Genomic DNA, 22,444 nt, shown 5'->3' with positions numbered 1-22,444 from the left:
ATAAATTTGCTCAATTAGCACAATAGTGTGTGATATCTTTAGGAGACAAAATGATGTTTTGTTTAAATTGAAGTTGCAAATTAATTAGTTCAAACTGAAATTGAGGAAACAAAATGACATTTTATGCAAAATTCAGAGATCAACGAATGCATATAGCTTACAACTTTATAAAATCTTATGACGATTTTATTGGAGTTTAATCCCTACAGCTTTTAAATAAGTGACTATATATATATAACTTATATCAAATTTTCATACGTTTCTTTTTCTATTTTCTTTTTGTTATAAATTAAGATATGTAAATTTATAAATATATCCTCGTTGTTTATGAAAAATAATATATTTTATATATTGATATACAATTTACATTTGAATTTAATTAAATTTTAGATTTTATACTCTACGCTATTTTCATATGTAACTTGTTGATTATGCAACACTTTCAGCCTCAAATTTAACCTTTTTCAACATTAGATATGTTTATATAATTGATAAGCTAATTGAACAAATAAAAATCAATAAATTTTGCAAACGTATCAAGAATTCTTCAACTTCTTTTATTCGCCAGACCAGAGGATTAGTTAAGTGTCTTTGTAAATTGCTGGCTTTGAGCTTACATATAACTCAATTTCCCCTTTTCTTTTTATATTATTTTGAGCGTAATTATAAAATTACATTATCAATCAGAATAAAAAATAAAAAATAAAAATAAAAAACTGCACGGCTACCACCTTTTCTCAGTTTTATGCCTGCCCTCATGCATGATCACTTAATATGTAAAATCCAGACAGTCCATAATATTTTATTTCATATTTTTGTCCTGGATCCAACTATGTATGGAAAACTTCCGTTAGTTCTTGTTGTGTGTTATGTTGATCTTAGAACAATAAGGAGTAAACTATGCATCTCATTTATCATTTTTTTGGCAAGCGTTCACCCAACCCAATTTTCTTTATCAGCCCTGCAATACCTGCCAGCTACAACAAAATAAAGAAAGCACATACTGACCATCTTTTGTTTGCTAGGCTCATACTTGTGGTCCACAAGCAATAGCTAATAGCACGCAGTATCATGATATGAGTGAAAAATATGAAATTCCATTGTCAATTTTCTATCAATGAATATTAATATAAAGACTTGCTAACCTATAAATTAATGCAGCATAAACATACTAGCACACACTGGCATTCTGTCTATCTTTTCTATACACAGTTCCTGTTTGTGCAGTTTGTAGAAGCAATTCAGGCTCTTCCCAGAACAAGTTAACCAAAACAAAACCCAACTCCATAATTAACCAATTATGAGAAAATAGGATAAACTGACTGGGGATTGGCGAATGAAAGGTAAGGTTATTCAATATGTGAAGCAGAAGCAGTAACGGTTTATGAACAAATAAAGATATCCATGCCTTTGCGGACCCAACATTGCATCAAAAGGTTCAAGGACCTTGAAAGGCACTTTCCAAGATTTTGTAGGCTAGCTCCTCCTAAAGCTCAGTAAGAAAGGGGAATCTAATGGAAATCAGACAACGATGTTACAGGGGGCGTAATATCACGCAATAATGGGAGATTGCTGAGAGGCTTCATCGAGATGGTATGTGCTCCTCTGTTAGAGGGCTACATGGCCGGAGCTATCGAGCCCTAAAAGCTGTAAAGCTTTTGAAGATGGAGCTGGTTTTTTCCTTCTTTCATCATCCTCCACCTCGTTTGGATGGACCATAAGAGAAGTACAGGGATTTGCTATCTCCTTTCCTGGCTGATAGCCCGTTTTGTAAACTCAAAAAGAAAAGAACACTGATTCGCACTGGTACAAGTTTACAATCTGCCTATGCAAGTTTGAGAATTTCCCAATATGGATTAGTTCCTATCTGCCCATTACGCATCCGTGACCTTGATGAACACTTCGAAGGACAGAAATTCCGTTTCTAAACGTAGGTTATTTCAAGAATTGGGAACTTGTGTTAAATGTACGGATCTGAGGTGGCTATAACTACGCATGAGGTGGAACTAAATCCAGAATACTGCCACAGAATGAATTTTAATCCATGATTTGATTACATACTAAAAATACCCCATTTTTAATTCTTTTTTTTTTTCAGCATCTCCATGCACAAGAATACCAAAAAAATGCATTGGCCAACGGGCGCCTTCACATGGTATTTTTCAAAAAGTCTACAATTGATTACATCATGTCATCATCCAACCGTGTTAACTCGTTAAAGATTCGCCAATGTAAGGGTCCAGCCCACCTTCATTCACAGGTCATCCCGCAGCATATATGCAATGAAGCACTCTCCTATTATCAACACCACGATCAAGACATCTTTAGCACCCTTGATTACTTGACTGCAAACTGTGTATGGGAAGACTTTAAGGGGCGAGGTTCCCACAAGTCTACTTTAAGAATGCGCGTATCTAAGGATCCTGCAGAATAAGATCAAAATCAGAGAATTAAGCCAACCATCAGCTGAGCAAGTAATTTCCTCTTTTCCTATACTGGTTTGGTTTCCTACACAAAGTGTATGCCACAATGTAGTGAACTTACAAGCGACTTGAAACAAACCACTATATTGAAACTCCATACAATTTCAGGTAAAGTATAAATCTCATCGGAGACCAGCAACTTAGCATCAATCGCTTGCTTTTCAATTATTTGTAGTATATAAACATTCTTACTATTATCATGTTAAACAATAGAATTCCGTAAGAAATGAAGCAAAATCACTTGTATCCACAACCATAAGGGGATCAAATACCTAATAAGGTAATATATAATAACAAATGAAACAACAAAAACCCCAGCAAGTATGCATGTTCTCCGACCTGATTTCTTCTCAAATACCTACATAACAAATAATTGATATTACACAGCCTTTTCCAAGCAGCTTGCAAATAAATCAAGATAAACACAAAGGTGAAAAAAAAATGGATCTAGTTCATATACCATCTTGAATCTATCCATGGTTCCTGACATTATGCCCCTTGATATGTCCATTTTGTTGCCCTGATCTTACAATACTGTCTAATCAAAACAAAGAACCAAAAGATTGTTTTCGAGACTGTTAGATAAAGAAAATACATGCAGCATACCATTCGATCAAGCAAACGATTATGACTCTCCACTTCCTCGTGTATGTCCCCTGTTAACTGGACATAAGAATAAACGTCACGAGTTACTTCAAAATGATAATAGGCATTTATGAACCAGATTACCAGAAAATAAAGGCCAAACTTTCCTACACTTTTTTTAAATATTTTTTATTTCCACTCAGCAAAACATTTATAATGCCTCAAACATAAACCAATTTAGTTTCTGATAGATTTAGCAATATCACTTCTAGTTTCATGAAAATGCATGTAATAATCAATCAGAAAGCATGTCTCATATGCAGGAATAATCACAAAATGAGATTTTGAGACAACTTAAGAGAATTGGAGTATGTATGTATGGAATCTAGATGGAGAAGCAACTAGAGAGAGAAGGCATGTGCATGAAACAATTAAAAGTTGTCTTAGGGTCACTTATAACTGTTGAATGCACCAGTTCATGAAAGAATTTAATCTGTACTATTTGGTACCTGAGAATTCTGAAAATTCACTACATGCTTGAGAGCATGAACATACTAACCACAGTTTTCAAAAACTCTAATAGACATGAACTTTTCTAAACATAGAGCAGTGCTTATTGCAGAAAGCAACCTCAAACAGAGGTTTAAGGATTTCAAAAAAAAAAAAAAAAGTTTGATGCTTAGAATTGGGACTTCCCAATTGAGGTCCCAGCTTTCAATACCAATCAGATGACAATGAGGGTATTTGGAGATGGATAGTGCTACCCCCCATTGTGACTGGCCACGGGCCCTCAATGGCATCATATGTGCAAATTAAATAACCATGCATATCAGTTATCACCACTATGAATTTTAGTCATACCCATCACTGCCAAACATGTGAAGATGCATCTGCTATTGCTCTAAATATGATGATCACATTGTACTACATACTACACATCCTCAGTTTACAATACTCAATATACAATGGCAACAAAATTTTAAAAATACGTCCACAAAAGTATTGCACATATCATCTCAGCTGAAAGCATATTGTCCCTTGTGACCGCAAACTAGATAAATGCTAATTAAAATTTAAATTTAAAGCAAAGGACGTTCAAGTTTCAAACTTACTCTCTTCAAGAAAATAACTCTGTCTTGCAAACTGTTAATAGCTTTGTCATTGTCGTGCTCATTAATATTATGGGGATATGAAGAAGAGGCCCTAAGGCCGCCTTCTTCAAGGGCATCATCAAATACAGCTGACCTTGAATTGCGGTTATCCCTGCCACGATTTTGAAAGATGGATTAACAAACTATAAAAATGCCCATTAATTATTTATCAGGCTTGACACTCCACAAAACTTAACCAGAAAGGGGAAAAAAATCTGTTTCAGCTTTTGAAATAGATTCGAGAGAGAAAAAAAAATTGAAGGGTCAGACCTTTCTAAGCATCAAAAACTACTCAATATACTATTCGCTGAAAAAAAAATCATAATAACTTAAAATCAAAATCAGCTACTTTCCCATGTAAATAAATAAATAAAAATCAGCACCATGAGATCAACCAAAAAATGAGAATGAGGCTGATGAAAGATCTAAATAACGCATTTTAACACAAATCATATAATAACCCTAGAAAACGAGTAAACTACGACAGAGAGGGATATAAATAATTTGAACTAATAAAACAGAATTTGATATAAATGATATGATTGCCAAAGAGGGAAACTTCTACGATGCAGAATTGAAAACAGAATGCGGCTTTTAGAAATGTGCTTTAACTAACCTTCTGTAACTCATTGTTTGCGAGAATCACCAAAGTTGGTTCCTGGTTCTGCAAGAGAAGTTTTGATGTGGCTGTTTGTTTAGCGAGAAAGCGTAGGAAAAGCGAGTGCGACAGCGGTTTTCTGAATGGGACCTGGGAGACATAGCGCTGGGCTTAGGAAGATGTAGTGGGCCATTCTTAAGTCAAAGCCGAGTAAGGCCCAATACATTTCTACAGAAGCTTATAAAGAGTTTGAAAATTAATTAAAAAATAAAATCAATTCGGAAGATTATAAAACATTTCTGGTGCATATAAAGTTAGTATTCTCTCTCATAGAAAAATGAACATTTTTTATAATATAAAAAATAAGTCTCACATAATTATAAAAAATTATATCTGTACAACAGATACCACCTAATAATCCCTCACACTTTTTCTTGTTTGGTTTTCAGTATTCATTATTAAATAAAGTTTTCAAGAAGTTCCTTCAACCATTCGCTGAGTCTAAAAGACAGCTGAAAGCTTGCCAATTCCACGCAAGTGCTTTTAATTGATCGGACCAAGCCATTTATTGGGGAGATAGTTGCCTCTTTTCTGAAGGGCTTTATTGAACAACAAAGCAAAAAATTAATGGAAGAACTCTGAAGTTGAGCTTGATCATGTGATCCTATTTATGATTGGAGTGAATTGAAAGAGGGGATTCTTTAATACCATTACAATGCAGCAACTCATGAGGGGTTTAATATACATATATATAATGTGCATGTGTAATTTATATGTATCCAACCACACAGGGGGTCCAAGAAGCTCTTTTATGATCACACTCAATGCTCTCTTCTACCAACTGTAACCTGTTTAATGCCACTTGATGGCACCCACGCACAATATCCACAGTTATAAAATTTTAAACTGGTATAATGTTAATCAAACTGAATTCAACTAAAATTTTTAATAATTTTTAATTAAATTGAGCTGAAATTAAAAATGTTCATCAATTAATAATATATCATTTATATTATTAATTAATAAAAATATATTTATAATCATTTAAAACTGTTTCAGGAAGCAACAAAGAATTAAGACAGACCAGACAACTGCTTCTATCGGAACACAACAATGTACGGATCATTTGCCATGTACAGGTAGAGACGCATTTTATCCAATATATCCATCCACAAGTAGGCCCTAGAGATATTTACCATCATGATGCCTTAAGTAACATAATGTCAAGAGCATAGATTATGCAGATATTGAACCATAAATTGAAAACAGGAATCAATTATGTTTTAATTACACCATGGATTTCAAAATACAACTGGTAGAAGACAGATTATGTGAACATGTAAAGAATGGTCTCCTGGGTTTATATTTCTATTCACGGGTTTGTGATTGATTGCAATGTATTTGGATGTTAGTTCTTCAAAATGAAATGACAACATAAGCTGTTCCTTCTAAATCAGGCAACAAAAAGTAAAGCATTACAATGATATTTCAGATCAGAGACTTTAGTGACATAATCAAACTGTATTGCACATGAAATGCCTATTATGCAATGGCTGCTTGTAGAAAGAGGCCAACTGAAGAAGAAAACATGATATCATGCATTTTCTTACATTGATTCATCTGTTTTCATGTAGTCTCCCACTTCTAGTCCCATTTTCTCTTCATGCTGCACAACAAGCTCTAGAATGTTTTGTTATTAGGGCAATGTAATGGGGAAAGAGAGAGAGAGAGAGAGAGAGCAGTCCGGTTAATATTAGATCTACGTATAGAAGTCGGCCTAATCGAGAAAATGGCGGTTCTAATGTGGTACAGTGAGAGAACTACAAGACGGTTCAGTTCAGATAGAAATTCAGAATTCTAAATAGACATCCATGATAAAATACAACAAAATGCACAAGCAACAGGTGTGTACTTGCCAGTGCAATTGCAGCACTGACGACGTGTCAGATTCCCTATAGCTGGTGTCCAAAAACATTTTTTATCAGACATCCACTCAACGATTCAGACATGAATTTACTGTGCCTTTAGTCAAACCAACTATTAGGAATGGATTTATCAGCAAAGGAATATTGATGAAGAATGAAATTCAGGAGTGCTCAAACCCAATGATGGCAGTCCAATGCATGCTTTCTACAGAGAAAAAAGGAAATAATTACAAATCTTCACATGCTTATGTGACAGCATGCTTATGAAATGCTGCTTCCTAAAATACACTGCTTAGGATTTGACAGGAAGTTTTCCCAAGTCATTTAGCACACATTGCACTAAACGTATAAATTAATGAGCACAAATTCCTCTCATTCTAGGTATTAAGTACATGAAGGAGTTTTTAAACCAACAAAAATTTTAAGCAGGACCAGATCATAATAACGCTTCAAAATCAGGAAATGCAAAATGCTAATTGTTAAAAAAAGGAACTTTTACAGGCAAGAACTGAAAATTGTACACAAAAATATGCACAAAATGGTAGCTTCCTTTCCATAAAAAAATTGAATTTATGTACTTCAAACGTCAAAACTTTCCAATACCTGGCGGAAAAGTACATTAATCAACCTGTGTCTTCAGCAATACAAGTCATCAGCGTGCAAAGCTAAGATAGTCATCCAGTTGAACTGTCATTTCTATCTTCATACAAGTATCAGGAGTCAACAACTACGCTTTACAAACTTCTTCAAGTATCTAAATTCAGATATTAAGTTATTCGACAAAAGCAGCTCGGCACTGCATTTGCCAATGCATGCAGTCTTCAAAATCAAAGCTACTTGCACAGTCCAATAGAGCATTTTGCTGATGTTCATAACGACATATGTAATTCAACCCAACAAGAAGCTCACAAATGGCTGCTTCTGCCTTTCCCCTCTCAGCAAAATACAATGTCTGAAGCAGCAGAACATTTGTCCGCTTGACAATTTGATGCTGCTCAAAGTTACGCTCACTTTGCCACCTGATCATGTTATGTGCCAGTGGAGCAAGCCACCTTAAAATCCCATCAAGAGTTTCTTTCCAAACATGAGCGAGCGGAGCATCATATATAGCCAGGTTCTTGACATAAGACTTGAGATTAGTCCTCAGGGACATTCTTAAGCTCGTTGGTAACATCTGATACAAATCGTCCCTGGCTTCCTCACCAACTAAATGGGGATAGCGAAGCAGCTTCTCTATAACTATGACAACATTTGCATAACGCAAGGCAAGAGCAGATCCTCCCACAGTGGAAGGTGAAGCATGCACTGTTAACCTACTTTTGGGGCCAAACCGGGCATCCATCACACCACACCTAGCTTGTCTATTATGATCTCCACTGAAAGAGACACCACTTGGGATCCGATTAGAACTGCCTGAAATGTTTGGATGCTCTCTCTTTGTGCCACCATTAACAACGCTACAGCAACCAGAAATTTGGCTGCCTTTGTCTTCATTCTCAATAACATCATCCTCATCGTTATCCAATTTAGAAGCTGAACTACTCAAACTTAGGCAATCCATGAATAGCCTTCCAGGACTGGTCCCACATGGAAAAATGATTTCTTCAGCTCGAAACAATCCTTCTTCACCTCTCCGTGAATCAATCCTGGACTTAACACTTGTCTCCTTTTTCACCACCACTGGTTTCTCAATCGGTCCAGATTGGAAACCATTACTGCTTCTCCTGCTAATAGCCCGTTTCAGATATCCTGAAATCATTATCTGACCTGAAAGCTCCCCGCATTCATCCTTCATAGGAGGCGAAGAACCAATCTCTCCATTAGGCCCAAAGCTCTCCCTCCTAAACACAGATTCCCCAAACACCACACAAATCCTAGCATAAATAGTACAAACTTTCCTAGCTAACAACTCTACAACCTTATCATAAGTCTGGTTCCAAAGTGAAATCTCCTTAAGATGCCTAACATCCTGCTTCTGCCAAATAAGTTTCTGCTCAAAAGCTCTGCGACTCTCCTCGTGCTGGTTCTGCTGGAACTTCTTGGTAGCCTGCTCCAGTTCATTCAATACCTCCATTTCAGCATATAAATTAGAGGTTGCGTTGACATACCTCTCCATTTTCCTAACCATCCTCTCCGTATCCTTAACTAAAAATCCCAACTGCTTCACATCAATGACCCCACTCACTATATCCCCATAAACATGCTCAAAACCCTGCAAAGCAGGCTCAGTACACTTCTTGCCGAGCCTAGAAACAACACTAGCTATCCGACTAAGGTCATCGAGTTTCTCAGCCAAAGCAAGCTGGAGAAGGTAATTTTCATCGGTGGAAACCAAGTTGTGAACTCCCTCAGATTTCAAGATCTCGGCTTTAAGCTTGTAGACCTCAGAATCGGTGAGAGATTTATGGAGATGCACAGTTTTAGACATGACATTAGCAACCTCAAAAGAAAGGATGCCAATAGTTTCTCTTTCTTTGGTGTCTGATCTTTTTGGGTTCTTCTTCTTGTAAAGTTCGAGAAGGAGTGCGTGCTTAAGATTGCTACTTACCTGGTTACCCATCTTCAGTATCCAAGCTTCAGCCACCATTTCCGCTCTGATTTGCCCAATGAATGCCTCAAGATCTGAAATGCCTACGGTTTTCAAATTCTACCGCCCAATTCAAAGAAAAGGACAAATAGAAATACAAAGCAGAAACTAGTGGCATTCATTAACAAGAGATGCAAGAAATGGTTTTCCCAAGTAGAGAAGAACAAGAGAGTGATGAAATTGGAAGGCAGAGAGAGGAAGACAGGTGAAGGATGCGCAAGGGGAACAAAGTAGAAGGGGCGTGGCTGTGCAGTTGATTATGGAACAGAGAAACAGAGAGAGATGAGAGAGTGAGAGAAATTGTTTTTCGAAACGAAAGAGAGCAGTGGGGGTTTTTTCTGTCAAAAGAGAAGCTTGGATCGGTGTGGTGAGATCTGCCATGAATTTCAATATTTGTAACCTGACTAAGTTTTTTCCTTTTTTTATTACTGGTCCCCCTCCATCTCCATCTCTATATATATTTTTTTATAAATTACTTTTAATTTATTGGTTATTTAAAATTTCTATCTCCTCCCATGATGGCGAGGTTAGTTTTGAGTCAAAATAGGAGAAACTACCCAAAAAAGAACGAGCACTTTGACTTGGAATTTCATATATCAGGCTCTGAAATATTTCAACTCCGGAAATAGTAACAGCCTTATTAGGAAATGATTTTCATCATCTAGGCTTTCTCGATTGTTATTTAAGATAAGATATATAATAAGGTTTATTTATTAATTATATATTTTTATATATTTATTTTTTTAATTTAAGATAAAAATTTTCTATAGAAAAATAGTTCAATTTTTAATTTGATAATTTGTTAATCATTTTGTCATATCTTATTATTCAAAGATTGTAGCATCATTAAAAATTTAAATTATTAATAAAATTATAATTCCAAGTTTTTATAATTTTGAAATTCAAGTGCTATATACTAAAAGGATCTAAATAAAATAAAGAATCAATAAACTATCTCCAGTGGTTTATAAGTGCAAAGTTTTCTTGCAAGTATCGTATTTAACTTCAATTATTTGAGTATTCTGCCCTTTAGATGTCACCTGCTCCTATACTTATTCATCTAAAACTCTCAATCACATGCACACTCCGTGAATACGATATTCCACTAACTAAACAATTATCTATAAATTATCTAATGTCTCTTTCATTTGAAATGTAATTGTTCGATTGATTTTACTATACCCTGAACTAAGAACTAGTTTTATAACTGAATTTTGATTAAAGAAAGGTAGAGTTTGTCAAAAGTTAAACAATACTTGGAGTTGGTGAATTCTTTTTATTAAGACATCTTATTTTAAAAAAAAAAATGAAAGCATTAAGATATAGCTTAATCAAGAGTGTAGAGTAGGCACATGGACAATTTTGGCTACATAAGAAATTCAGAAACAGCCACATGATGACAAGAAGGAAGAAATAACCAACCCATCTCATAAGAGTAGTGAGATTGCTTGGGGTGTTGCTTATTCTAAACATTTTATGAAATATGAGCAAGAATTAATGTATATTATTGAATTAAGACAATTATAGAATCTAAATATTGAGAATCGGGGCAAAAGTGCACAAAGGAAGGATCACTTTCACTTTGCCTATCAATTATCATTTAATTTTGGTCCATCCTCTTTTTCTTTTTCCACTTGCACAACAACAGCCACGATCATACTATTGAGAACCCTTTAATTAGTTTCTAACTTTTTTTGGATAATATATAGATCATGAAGAAGAAAGAAATGCAACCTGGTGATATATTAACTCGATTGCCGCATCGTAATGAAATAAATTTTTAGTTGGTTACGTTGAATGAAAGATGCTCCATAAGCAGTTTTGGTTCAACTAAAACACCCATTGCATTTAGGAGTTTGAGGATGATGAAGATGACCAATTGGCATCTAGTGTATGTGGTAATCAGTTAATCACGTTGGGGCACTTCATCAAGCCACCCACTTCAAAGAATACTATACGTAATTCTAATGTGGGGTGGGGGCCTAACTCCTAAAGAAAGAAATTAAAAGAAAAGAAAAGAAAAAGAGAAAAAGGAAGAAAAGGATCGGTTGATGCTAACAAATTCCCGCCACATTGCACGTAGGTTTGCGTTTGGACTCGCTTTTGAGTGGAGAATATAAATATAAATATTAAGACAAGTCCTTTTCAAAGAGGGGAAGGGGTTGGATCATTGGGTTTCCAGGATTTACACAGTTTATGGGCTCATGAGTTGATCAATAATGATTGATTATGAACAAGGCTATCAATTATTTATTTGTTAATAAATCAACATTTCTTTTTGCAGTTGTTGTTTCTTCTAAGTTACAAGCTTCAGGCGTAGAGTTTTGCATACACGAGATCGGACGCGCACTTTCTTGAATTGATGAATGGTTTTTCTATTATAATTTGTTCTAAACTTCACTAAAGTTGGTGGAAATGGGGAATTTCAAGCGGCCCATGTAGCCCAATTTATGCCATTAATTGGGCCTTCAGTGGAGTATTGACGTTTAGAAATAATTTGAAACTTCTACACTTGAGAAATCCGTGTGAATAATTTGACTCGAAGAGGTTGATTTCATTATTGATAAAACTTGGTAATGATTTATTTAAACCGGGTGATTCTAGACGCGCCAGTCAGAAAAATCAGAAATTCGTTCCATATGTAGGCTGCAGCTGCTTTTCATACTGGGTGCTAACCTTTATTTTCAGCGTGCGAATGATCAAACCACTAGAAACATCTGTTTCTAGAATTCAATCCTGGAGATGAAATAAACAAACTGTGAGTGATCCAACTGGGAAAAAGCGACAAGAGAAAATGGGAAAACGCAGTATACTAGTAAAAGAGAAAATCCAACTGTGAGAGATCTGGAAACGATGGAAACAGTATCACTCCTCAGAATCATAATCCTTTCCTTTGAATATCTATCTGATCTCTCTCATCTTTCGTTTACACCATAAACTGCTCTTCCTCTTCTCTTATGTTTTATTTTATTTCTCACTGGACTCAGCCTCAGCGACTGAGGACCACTCATTTCTTTCTTGTTAGATAAATAAAATATAAAAAGGGAGAAAAGGTATATATATATATATATATATATATATATATATATATATATGTATATATATATATATATGGGGTTTATATTTTGTGTGAAAACAATTATTTATTATTTTGGATTCATGCTTTTGGGTGTATGACCAGTCAAATAAGATGAGATGGAAGCCATTGATAGAAGTTGCCGGTGTATTCAAGCATTTGATTTCGTAACAGACCAATTATATTTTATTATTATTATTAATTGTAATCAGGTAATCTGTTATTATGGCTTTTGGTCAAATATATCAATTATTACAATCAGTATTTCTGTTGACTACCAATTGCAAATTGATCGGCAATGTTTAGGTGGTCTGCCCATTTACGCAAAAACAATTATAGTATTAGTTTAATGAGTTCTCTTTACAATAATCATTAGGATGATGATTTCGATTTCACACCAAATAATTCTTTAAATCATTTCCTTTTTCATTTAGGGTGTGTTTAGATAAGAGTAAAGTAGAGTAAATAAAAATAAAAAGAAATAAATAAATTATATATTTATTTATAAAAATTAAATTAATAATAATTAAATAATATAAGCTTTACTCTATTTTACCTTTCAAATCTCGTTTCTTTTATTTAAATCTCTTCTAATTTCTCTATTTAAGCTGATGAATACCAGGTAGTTTTCCCATTCAAACTTTTTATAATTAAAAAAAATGCAGAAACTTGAATTTTTCAATGCACAAAGGAAAAAAAAAAAATTCTAAACACAGATAAAATTTATTTTATTTTTAGTTTCAGAGTTTCAAGTCATTCTAATTTCATTGAAATTGATGTTAAACAAAAACTCAAACAAAATTAGTAGGAAAATAAGAGGATTAAGGAAAAAAAAAATGATTAGCATTAATCGTATGAACACAAAATCCAAGCTTTGTATACAATTACTAGATGAAGATCTATAAAACCCCTAAATTTTAAACGCTCCTTTCCTTCCCATATCTATACAGGCACAAAAAACTTAGGGGCAAAAGAGGGCGGCTCGCAACAGAAAGGAGCTGCCAGGTGCTGCCACTTCTTGAACACTGCAACCTTCTCCGGCTCCGATCTCTGATTTCGACGCTGAGACGGCTGCTGGTGATCCTCTCGCGATTTCATTTCTGCCATCCGATCAATCGCGACAGGTGAAGTAGCAAGAGGAGACAGAAGAGGGATGGCTGCGTTCCAGCAGGAGGAAGAGGGGGGATTGATCTGCAAGGACGCCGGTCGCCGGCTCTGAAGACGGCTGGGCTGCGATGTAGAAGGGACAGAGGCGGAGGTTCTGTTCCTGGAGACGTCCGCCATATAAGGAAGATGAATAGAGCAGCAGAGATTAAAAGAACAGATAGGAGAGTTAAAAATGATGGTTTGTGAAGAGAAAGGGCGATGGTTAGACAGTGAGGAAGGCGAGAGATATATAAACGAGGGAGGGCAGAAAATAAACAGTAAAAAATTAATAAAAAAAATTCACACGGCTCGGCTCGGCTCGGCTAATGCGATATTTTTTTAGTATATTTGTATCAACATCTGTGATTAATTTTTTTTTTTTAATAAAAAGATTCAACTGCTTTCTCATTCAGAAAAATGTGTCATTAAATTTTTTTTATAAAAAAGTATAATTGTCTTTTTATTTATAAAAATATATTTATTATTTTTAAAAAAATTAAACAATTAAATTTATAATAAATTAATTTAAAAATATATATATATATAAGAGTAATTTAAAAAAAAATCAATTACCTGTAAATGCATCCGTCACGGATGACAATGCATGCATTTTGAATAAATAAAATTATTTTTATTTTTCATGAGGCTAATATTTAGTTTAATTTTTGTATTGCTAAAAATAATTTATTGCCTAATCTTAATACTAAAGAAAATTATAATCACATATATATAAATAAATTTGACGTAGAAATTTTTAATTTTATAATAAAATATTTTAAAAAAATTATTGATGAAAAGTTTTGTATATATAAGATTAAAGAAAAGAAAAAGGGAGCATAAAAAATATATTAGAAAAGGTAAATATTTAATTAGTTAAATGGAAAGGTTAAATATTTAATCCAAAGACGAAATCACGGTGGAATATTGTGCAAAAGTTGTCTGTTTTTTACGTTGAAGCCAAGCTGGATTGGAAGGCATGGGGTGTCAGAGTCTGAGTTGGCTTTCTGACTCTTCAAACTCATTACAGCTGCTTTCACTTCCCCTTTAACCGACCAAACTAACTTGAAAAAGCCCAACTCCCGGCTCTACTCCTCCGGTTTTTGACTACAATTTTGCTTCATTTAAACGTTTAATCTGACAATGAAATCATCTGCTCTCAACCAATCATCCTATCACAAATCCAATGGCTTGCATCATGTCTTCGTGGTTTATTCCAAGCCTTTATTTACTTGGCTCACATTTCTTGCCTTCCCTGTTGGGCTTGCTCTCCTTTGAATTTTTTCTTTTTTAAGCTTAATGTAAAATAATTTGGCATCATCTTGTGGCGTTTTTTCAATTCTAGTACTCATTTTGAATAAGGGAAATACTTGTCAGTTGCATTATAATACGAGTCGAGGCCACGAGGGAGAGAGGATAATTACTATTACCCCCCTTTAGTAGAAAATATGCCTTTGATTTACAAAATTGGGCTTTGCAAGGCCATATATATATATAGCAAAAAACTTCCATTTTGGTCTAAAATAAACCTTCAAGTCAAAATCATGTAATGGGTACTAATTTATCTGAAGAGCATTTTGAGTTCTTCAATCCTAGCTGACCGAACTTCCTCATCGGTAAGGGCACCAGCAATCATCCGCTGCTTTTTCGCCTGAACTTGTTGCAACCGTTCCTCCACCGTGTCCTGTCACATTATTATTAAATGTTATGGACCTATTTGTTAAACGAACTAATGGCCACGTCAAACCAAATGAAGGGAAGCAACTCCTTCAAATTAAAAAAAAAATATATATATATATATATATACACGCGCGCGCGCAGGGAATAAGTTGCTTTTGAGCCTGTCAATTTGGCTTAGTCTAACCCTGTTATTCAACTAAGTCAGGCTTAATGTGTCTAATTTTCAATTAGGGTCCCAGTAGTAAAGCTGTTTCTGGTTGGTGATTATCGGCCTAGGCCGTTTTCCTGATGTTTGAAAAACTAAACATGGACAAAGGAATCTCAATCGATTCTTCCAACACATCAAAAGAAAAAGGAATCTCAATCGGGCATATATGAAATCAATTTAGAGAACCCGAGTCGCAAAGTATTTGGTCAAAAAATTTGACATATTCAGCGTATAAGTCTTAGATATATTTAAATTATTTCTGTAAGTTGAAAACAAAAAGGCATAATCTCACCTTCACAATGAATCTTCTAACAGTAACTGTTCGCTTTTGTCCTATGCGATGAATTCGCATTATTGCTTGCTCCTCCACTGCAGGATTCCACCATGGATCCTGCAATACTTAACATTAGGGGAAGGAAATATTTTATACTTTGAATAGAGGAAAAGCATGGGATGTAAAAATGTTACCATTAAGAAGACATTGGAGGCAGCTGTTAGATTCAGGCCAACACCACCAGCTTTCAAGGACATCAACAATACCTGATTATATATCAAAAGCAGGTTGTTAAAATAGCTATTTAACCAGGGAGCAGAGAGAAAAATACTTATGCACTAGTAATATGCGTCACCGTTTTTTCTTCGGTTTCATTGAACTCCTTCAAGACCCTCTCCCTTTGCTTCTGCACTAGTTTTCCATCAAACCTTAAGAACCCAATTCTTCTCCTTCTCAATGGAATCTCTAGGAGGTCCAAAAAAGAAGTCCACTGGCTGAACACAATGCTCTTCTCACCAGAACTTGATCTGCGAATCCGTTCCAAGCATTCCAAGAGCTTTGAAACCTTTGAAGACTCCTTCCAGTTCTTCTCCACATCAACTCGGAATTTGTCCTCTGTTGGGCATGTTATGAGTTCGGTTTTCTTCAGCAAAGTTCTGCAAATTGGGCATAGCCCAGTTGTAGGGGCTCGCCAGCTTGACAGGATACACTCCCTGCACATCCTATGTGCGCATGGTGTGAGCACAGGATCATCTGCATACTCCATGCATATGGGACACTCAGTATTTTCACCCTGCCGGATGCCCTTAACAACCTCTTCAATGTATGCTCGGGTGGGGCCTGTCTGTCCTGGAGGAGCAGAATTGGCATTTGTTTCCAGGAACCTTCTTGTAAGCTTGCTCAAGTCCGCGTACTGTTGCGAATCAGCTCGACTGCATATTTTTTAAAAAATCAGGAACAAAGAAATGGAAATAGCAGGATTGCTTTTGGTTAATGATATCTGCAACTGCACTCCCACCTCATAACAAGAAATGGGTGGTTGCAACACTGCCTCAATCGAAGTAATAGCTCAAGAATAGATGCATAGTTGTGGAGAACCTTCCCTTGCGCCACAAACTGGTCAAACTGGACCTGTTTATTTTGCACAAACAATCATATTCTGTGTATAGAATTGAATATATATCAAAGCAATTACAAGTAACGAAATTTTTTGCCCCAGATGGTAATAACCAGCGAACTTATATTCTAAAACATTAGGCACCTTTGATCTTCTGAAAAGGGCATCATAGAAATCATGTTCGGCTTCAGAGTGTTCACATTCAATGATTTGAATATCAGTTGGTGGGAGAACAAGTATGGGCCTGAAATTACGTGACCAAAAATCAAAATGCTGACAAAGGATTTTGCTTTAAAAACAAGAGAAAGAAGTTAAAAGAAGGTTCAAAGAACCTAGAATTATCACCTTCCTGCTTTATCCTTCGTATCCTTGGTTCTTCTCAACATTAGTGGCCTCAAAATAGCCTTGATCAACTTCAGCCCTCTTGGATCACCGTTCTCATAAGGCCTCTGAATCAACTTGTTCCACCTAAAGGAAATTATGCTTATGTTATGTAGCACTATTCCAACGATTGTATAGCAGCTTAGTTGAACTTTGAACTGCTACTTTTTTTTTTTCGACATCATAACAATAATGAACATGTATATCATACCACGCCCAGTTGCACCAAGGTTCAACATGCAAGAAGCACAGAAGGCTATACAGATCTTCCAAGTTATTCTGCAGCAATTGATAACAGTTCCATAATTAATTAAAATTTCAGACTGAAACAACCACAAGTTGTTGAGAAAGAAATAGCGGTGCCAGTGAAATAGCTACTTCAAAATGATAATATTAAGCAACAGGGATGACTTCACATTATTCATGTATCTTGTATACTCAAGCAGTTACATAAGGGCAAGCAAGCACACCTGAAGAGGTGTCCCTGTGAGACACCACCGGCAGTGCGAGGATAATGCAAAAGCAGCTTGAGCAGCTATTGTTTTCCAGGATTTAATGGTATGAGCTTCATCTAGCACCACCCTATACCACTCTACCCTATGGAAAATGCTGTTCTCCAAATCCTATATCAGATATCATGAAATTCAAATTTACAAAAAGAAAAAAGGCTGAAACTGAAAGTAAAAAATGTGTTAACAAGATAAAAGAAACTGAAAAAAGAGAGGTAAAGACATTAATTCAAATCAATTAACATGCAAAAGAAATTAGCGCCAATGAAAGTTCTCATGTCCTTACAGATTTATATGATGCCGTCAGGACACCATAAGTTGTCAAGACTACATCATATCCAGAGATAACCCTGGAATCCTTCGTTCTGTCACCACCATAGTGAACAAAAATGGAAATACTTTCTGTTTCTGCATGGGTTTCAAGCTCATCCTGAGATTTTAAGTGTTCATAATAAGATACCAGACAAAGTAATAGCAGTATTTTACAGTCCATTGTCCAAAGCACCAGTTTATTAATTGAACCATCATGAGCATTTTTCTATGGCACCATAATTTAGTATATCTTAATTTGCAAATGGAGTAAGAAGAGGCAAAACTAAGTATTCTGTATTCTTCAACAGAAGAGAAAAATTCACCTTCCATTGACCTAGCAAAGCCATGGGACACACAACAAGAGTGCCACCCTTTGCCTTAGGCCAGGTTTTTTCTTTCTTATTACTTGTGCTTTCTTGGCTCTCAGTACTTCCCTTGCCAGTTCTTGCAAGTATTAGAGCAATTGTCATCACAGTCTTTCCAAGACCCATTGCATCCGCAAGAATCTGAAAGGGAACTTATCAAGTCAAATGAGATAAAACATCCCCACACCCCATCCCCAAGGGCAAAACACACAAACAAACTAGAAAACTGTAATCTCAATGCAATAAATCTATATTAAATTGGGAATGAAATGGGCAATACAAAAACTCACTCCTCCTCTGGCCATTTGTGTTGCAGTTGGAAATTGTGTGGTTGCCTCTCCAGAGAAGATGTTCAAATAGATTGAGGAAGCCCTCCTGCTTCAAAGCATGCTTGGTTAAGTATCATGTTATTAAATTTACTGTGATAAAATCCAAGTTGCAACATAGCAAAATTGGTGCATGCTTGTCTCTGTTTTCCTAGAAGTTACGTACTCATCGCATATACGATATGCTGCCCAGCATGGATGAAGAGTTTTTGCTGCTTTCTCAGCATCAAGTCCCCTCTCTGCTTCCGACATCCAGTAGAGTGCTTGTTTCTGGTAAGGCTTTAACTTGCAAATTAGTGAGCTTGGGGGTTCCATCTCCTGCAAAATTAAGGAAACATAAGAGCTTCTCCTCCCAGAAGATATCTTTAGAGAGGAGTTAGACTTGATTTATTTTATTAATATGGTATCAAAACCAACTCTAATCTCAATATTGGACAACCTCAGATGTTAGAGTGTGTTAAGTCCATATAATTAAAAGATCTCATTTGCACCCACTGCCCGGCATGCTTAATCTGGTGGTAGGTGCACTTCTCAATTGGATAAGGTTACAAGTTCTGATTCCCCCTCCCCCTCCTTTGTAACTACTACTACTACTACTACTAATAATAATAATAATAATAATAGATTTCATGTAAAGTGTTGTACCTCCAAGTTATATATATCCGCAGCACCAACAAGCTTATTCAGAGATGACTCTGAAATAGCTTGTTCATCTTTGTTTTGCTCTGGATACTGCTGGCAAACCTTTCGCCTCTTTGTCAAAGATAACATTGCTGCGGCTTCTTCCTCACCCTGTTTTGACCAAGAGGCTTAAATTTTCATTGTAACATTCATGTGCTCTTATAAATTATCCGTATGCTTGAAATTGCTCACATGCCAACGACAGTATAAAAAAAAAAAATCCTTGTATTCGTTGCATTATGCTACATTATGGGCCACAAAACATTGTAAATGTTCATTGAAAAACGCTAAAACAAGTTCATTCAAAACATTTTCGATTCTTTTCACACCACTGAATCAATCAAGTAATTTGTATCAAGTAATTTGTGGCTCTAATGGGATTCATATCTCTATGTATTCAAGCAATTGGGATATCCAAATCAATGACAAAAAAGTAGAGGAGAGCACAACTCAACATACTTCAAGATTCAGTGAGCGCTTTCGAGAATTAAGCTCCCCGGGTGTGAATTCCGCCTGATTGAAATGAAAAATACAATTGAGAAACATACCAAAATAATTCAGTTTAGTCATGATCGTTGAGACTACATAGACATTATTGTCAACAGGGAAGAAAGAAAAAGTACCTTCTGATATGGTTTTATTTTCAACAATTTGAACAGTGTAAGAAGAGGATAAACTGTAGAATCTATATTTGAAGTAGTTTCTAGCCTCCATGTTGACTTATCCAGCTCCGTGAAAATTGAGTTGTGTATATAAAAGCTGCCAAATAGACAAATAGTAAGAATTAGCTAAATAAGTAATTATCACCACACACTGTGTATAATTTCCCAAAACAGCTATAAGAACTTTACCCACATGCAACATTAAAGAATTTAGCTAGCAAAATATAAGAATTTTACCTCACATACAGCATTATCTCTTGCATGATGTGAAGGCTTGGTGGCGCAGCTATACACCGTCCAAGAACTTTGACCTTGGTAGAATTAACGAGTGGAACAACACATTTTCCCCACTCCATTGGAAGCCGACCAATCTAAATGTTACGAGTCACAATTAGGGAAGAATTTATTAAGTATTAATGTGATAAAATGTCAGCGTTTGACACAAAATGGTAAGTAAATTGTGTTTAGAAAAATATACAAGTATGATTATATTTAAAAACAAATGCAATGTAGTTATAAATTTGCATGACACACCCATGTAGCCATATATACAGGTTATACGTACATGGCTACATGTAATAACCAATTTATTATGTAATTTCTCCAATTAGACGGTATGGAACAGACACCCACAACAAACAGTCAACATATGTCAAATGTAAATTTAAATAAAGAACAGAATGAAACCATAATTTGGAGCTAACCTCTCCATATCGTTTGGTAGAGAAACGAACAATCCACTGCGAGTTAAATCTCAAATTTGTATTGGGAAAGACAAAATGGACTATTTCATTGTCCACCAATTTCCTGCCTTTGCTGGTCGAGAGGCCAGTAACCATAGTCCTTCCTACCAAGTACCAATCTGCCTCTTCTGGGAAATCCCCATCCTCCACATTAATACCATTAATCCTTGTGTCTTCAACCATTTCTCTCGTCACATTCATAGGCTTTTGCCGCCTGCTATAACTAGCAAATAGCTCAGTCGGCTTCTCCATAACTACTATATCAGGTTCTTCTTTTACTCTAACATTTTGTGTACACCCATTAGATTTCCTTTCGGTGATTTCGCAGTACTCTTTAAATGTCATGCCCCTAATATTCTTTTGAAATACACGTGGTTGATTACTCTCTGATTTAACTTCTCCTTCGCAGACATCAGACTCCTCTTTAAATGTGATCCTTAAATCTTTGGGTTGCTCCTTCACTTCTTTCACTACTCCATTTACCTTGAACCCATCAGATTTGCCTTCATTGAATTCACAGTGCTCTGGAAATAAAGGTAACTTACTTTCTGACTTCCCTTCTTGCTTATAGGTATCAGGCTCCTCTACCGTGATCTCTTTTCCAGCCTCCTCCTTCACTCTAATCTCCAATTCCTTAGGCTTCTCCGCTCCGATGATCTGGGTATTGAGACATTCCTTCACCCGAACGACCCTAGTATTAGTTGCCTGCAAAAACTCATAAAAGGACATTCTAGAATTTACCTCCTTACCCTCCGCAACATCCAAACTCATATCGTCTTTCAAGCTCTCCTTACCCTCAAATCCTAAATCCGGTTCCTCTTTCACCCGTGTCTCCGGTTTCAAGGCAGATGCTTCCGGTTCCTGAGACCCTTCCTGCTTCATTTCGATGGAAACCCGTACGCCGGTGGTGGTAACCGCACGTTTGACAGCGGTAGCGCTATTGAGGATGTCAGAATCGAGAGAGGTTATCGTACTGACTTTCCCTTCTTTTTCTGTGAGTGGAATCTCCAACTCCATGTTTTGAATTAGAAACAGATAATTGATTAACAAAAGGAGAAATGGAAGTTCAAGAACGAAAGATTTCTCTGTTTCGAAAACAGCAAGAGACAGAGAGAGAGAGAGAGAGAGAGAGAGAGGAATAGCGAAGATGCTTTGGGTGATTGGTTTTGCAGTGAGACTAATAATTTTGGCGCGAAATTTTTTTCCCCTTCCCGTTGTGAAGATTGGCGGTAATTTCTGTACGGATCAGATTTTGAGGTTTTGGCTCGAAAAGAGGCGGGTGAAAACTGAGAAGGGCAATTGTTAAAGCATTTCATTTTTCGCCGCTTCGCAAGGCAAGGCAATCTCTATCAAGCGAAACGGGTTGCCGTTTATGGATGTCGCTAAAATTAAAATGACCTTTTTACCCTTTTTCTGTTTTTACCTTGTTAGGCATCCTCGCATTACGGTGTGTTTGCCGGAAGCTGACATTTACGCAACTAGTAAAATTTGTATGTGCATGGCACGTGATTTTCATTTTTATTTTTGTATATGCTATTCATAATAATTTATGAAGTATAAATTAAAAAAAAATACTTTTAGTAATTATTATTTTTAATATTTTTTAATTAATATATTTAAAAATATATTTTTCTCAAT

At 35.8% G+C, this 22,444-nt stretch overlaps 4 protein-coding genes across 5 annotated transcripts; all 4 read right to left on the bottom strand.

Annotated features, from left to right (window-relative positions):
- Positions 1-2,001: 2,001 nt before the first annotated feature.
- On the bottom strand, positions 2,002-4,995 carry LOC110638508 (bet1-like SNARE 1-2). Of its 2 annotated transcripts, XM_021789090.2 has the most exons (6): positions 4,836-4,995; positions 4,181-4,331; positions 3,090-3,146; positions 2,944-3,003; positions 2,823-2,841; positions 2,002-2,423 (listed from the first exon to the last, which is right to left on the bottom strand). In XM_021789090.2, exons 1-6 carry the CDS (start codon positions 4,847-4,849, stop codon positions 2,338-2,340), a joined length of 387 nt encoding a protein of 128 aa, XP_021644782.1. In that variant the 5' UTR covers positions 4,850-4,995; the 3' UTR covers positions 2,002-2,337. The 2 variants fall into 2 exon arrangements, with proteins under 2 accessions (XP_021644782.1, XP_021644780.2); XM_021789088.2 differs by having other exon boundaries at positions 2,002-2,841.
- A 1,658-nt stretch (positions 4,996-6,653) lies between these two features.
- On the bottom strand, positions 6,654-9,774 carry LOC110638507 (protein PSK SIMULATOR 3-like). The gene is made up of 2 exons (XM_021789087.2): positions 7,346-9,774; positions 6,654-6,947 (listed from the first exon to the last, which is right to left on the bottom strand). Exon 1 carries the CDS (start codon positions 9,327-9,329, stop codon positions 7,515-7,517), a length of 1,815 nt encoding a protein of 604 aa, XP_021644779.2. The 5' UTR covers positions 9,330-9,774; the 3' UTR covers positions 6,654-6,947; positions 7,346-7,514.
- A 3,452-nt stretch (positions 9,775-13,226) lies between these two features.
- Positions 13,227-13,903, bottom strand: LOC110638515 (uncharacterized protein At4g14450, chloroplastic). The gene has a single exon (XM_021789099.2). It carries the CDS (start codon positions 13,687-13,689, stop codon positions 13,348-13,350), a length of 342 nt encoding a protein of 113 aa, XP_021644791.2. The 5' UTR covers positions 13,690-13,903; the 3' UTR covers positions 13,227-13,347.
- A 1,003-nt stretch (positions 13,904-14,906) lies between these two features.
- On the bottom strand, positions 14,907-22,036 carry LOC110638516 (DNA repair protein RAD5B). Its single transcript, XM_021789100.2, has 18 exons — positions 20,768-22,036; positions 20,301-20,434; positions 20,025-20,160; positions 19,861-19,914; positions 19,366-19,512; positions 18,887-19,038; positions 18,685-18,769; positions 18,353-18,535; positions 18,004-18,147; positions 17,679-17,831; positions 17,420-17,487; positions 17,173-17,295; positions 16,972-17,071; positions 16,729-16,841; positions 16,066-16,642; positions 15,905-15,976; positions 15,729-15,827; positions 14,907-15,232 (listed from the first exon to the last, which is right to left on the bottom strand). Exons 1-18 carry the CDS (start codon positions 21,821-21,823, stop codon positions 15,110-15,112), a joined length of 3,519 nt encoding a protein of 1,172 aa, XP_021644792.2. The 5' UTR covers positions 21,824-22,036; the 3' UTR covers positions 14,907-15,109.
- Positions 22,037-22,444: the final 408 nt, after the last annotated feature.

This window comes from Hevea brasiliensis, chromosome 15 (assembly GCF_030052815.1).
Source record: "Hevea brasiliensis isolate MT/VB/25A 57/8 chromosome 15, ASM3005281v1, whole genome shotgun sequence".
In the NCBI taxonomy this organism is placed as follows: domain Eukaryota; kingdom Viridiplantae; phylum Streptophyta; class Magnoliopsida; order Malpighiales; family Euphorbiaceae; genus Hevea; species Hevea brasiliensis.
Note: the sequence above shows the minus strand (reverse complement) of the source record. Positions and strands in the feature narration are given on the sequence as shown.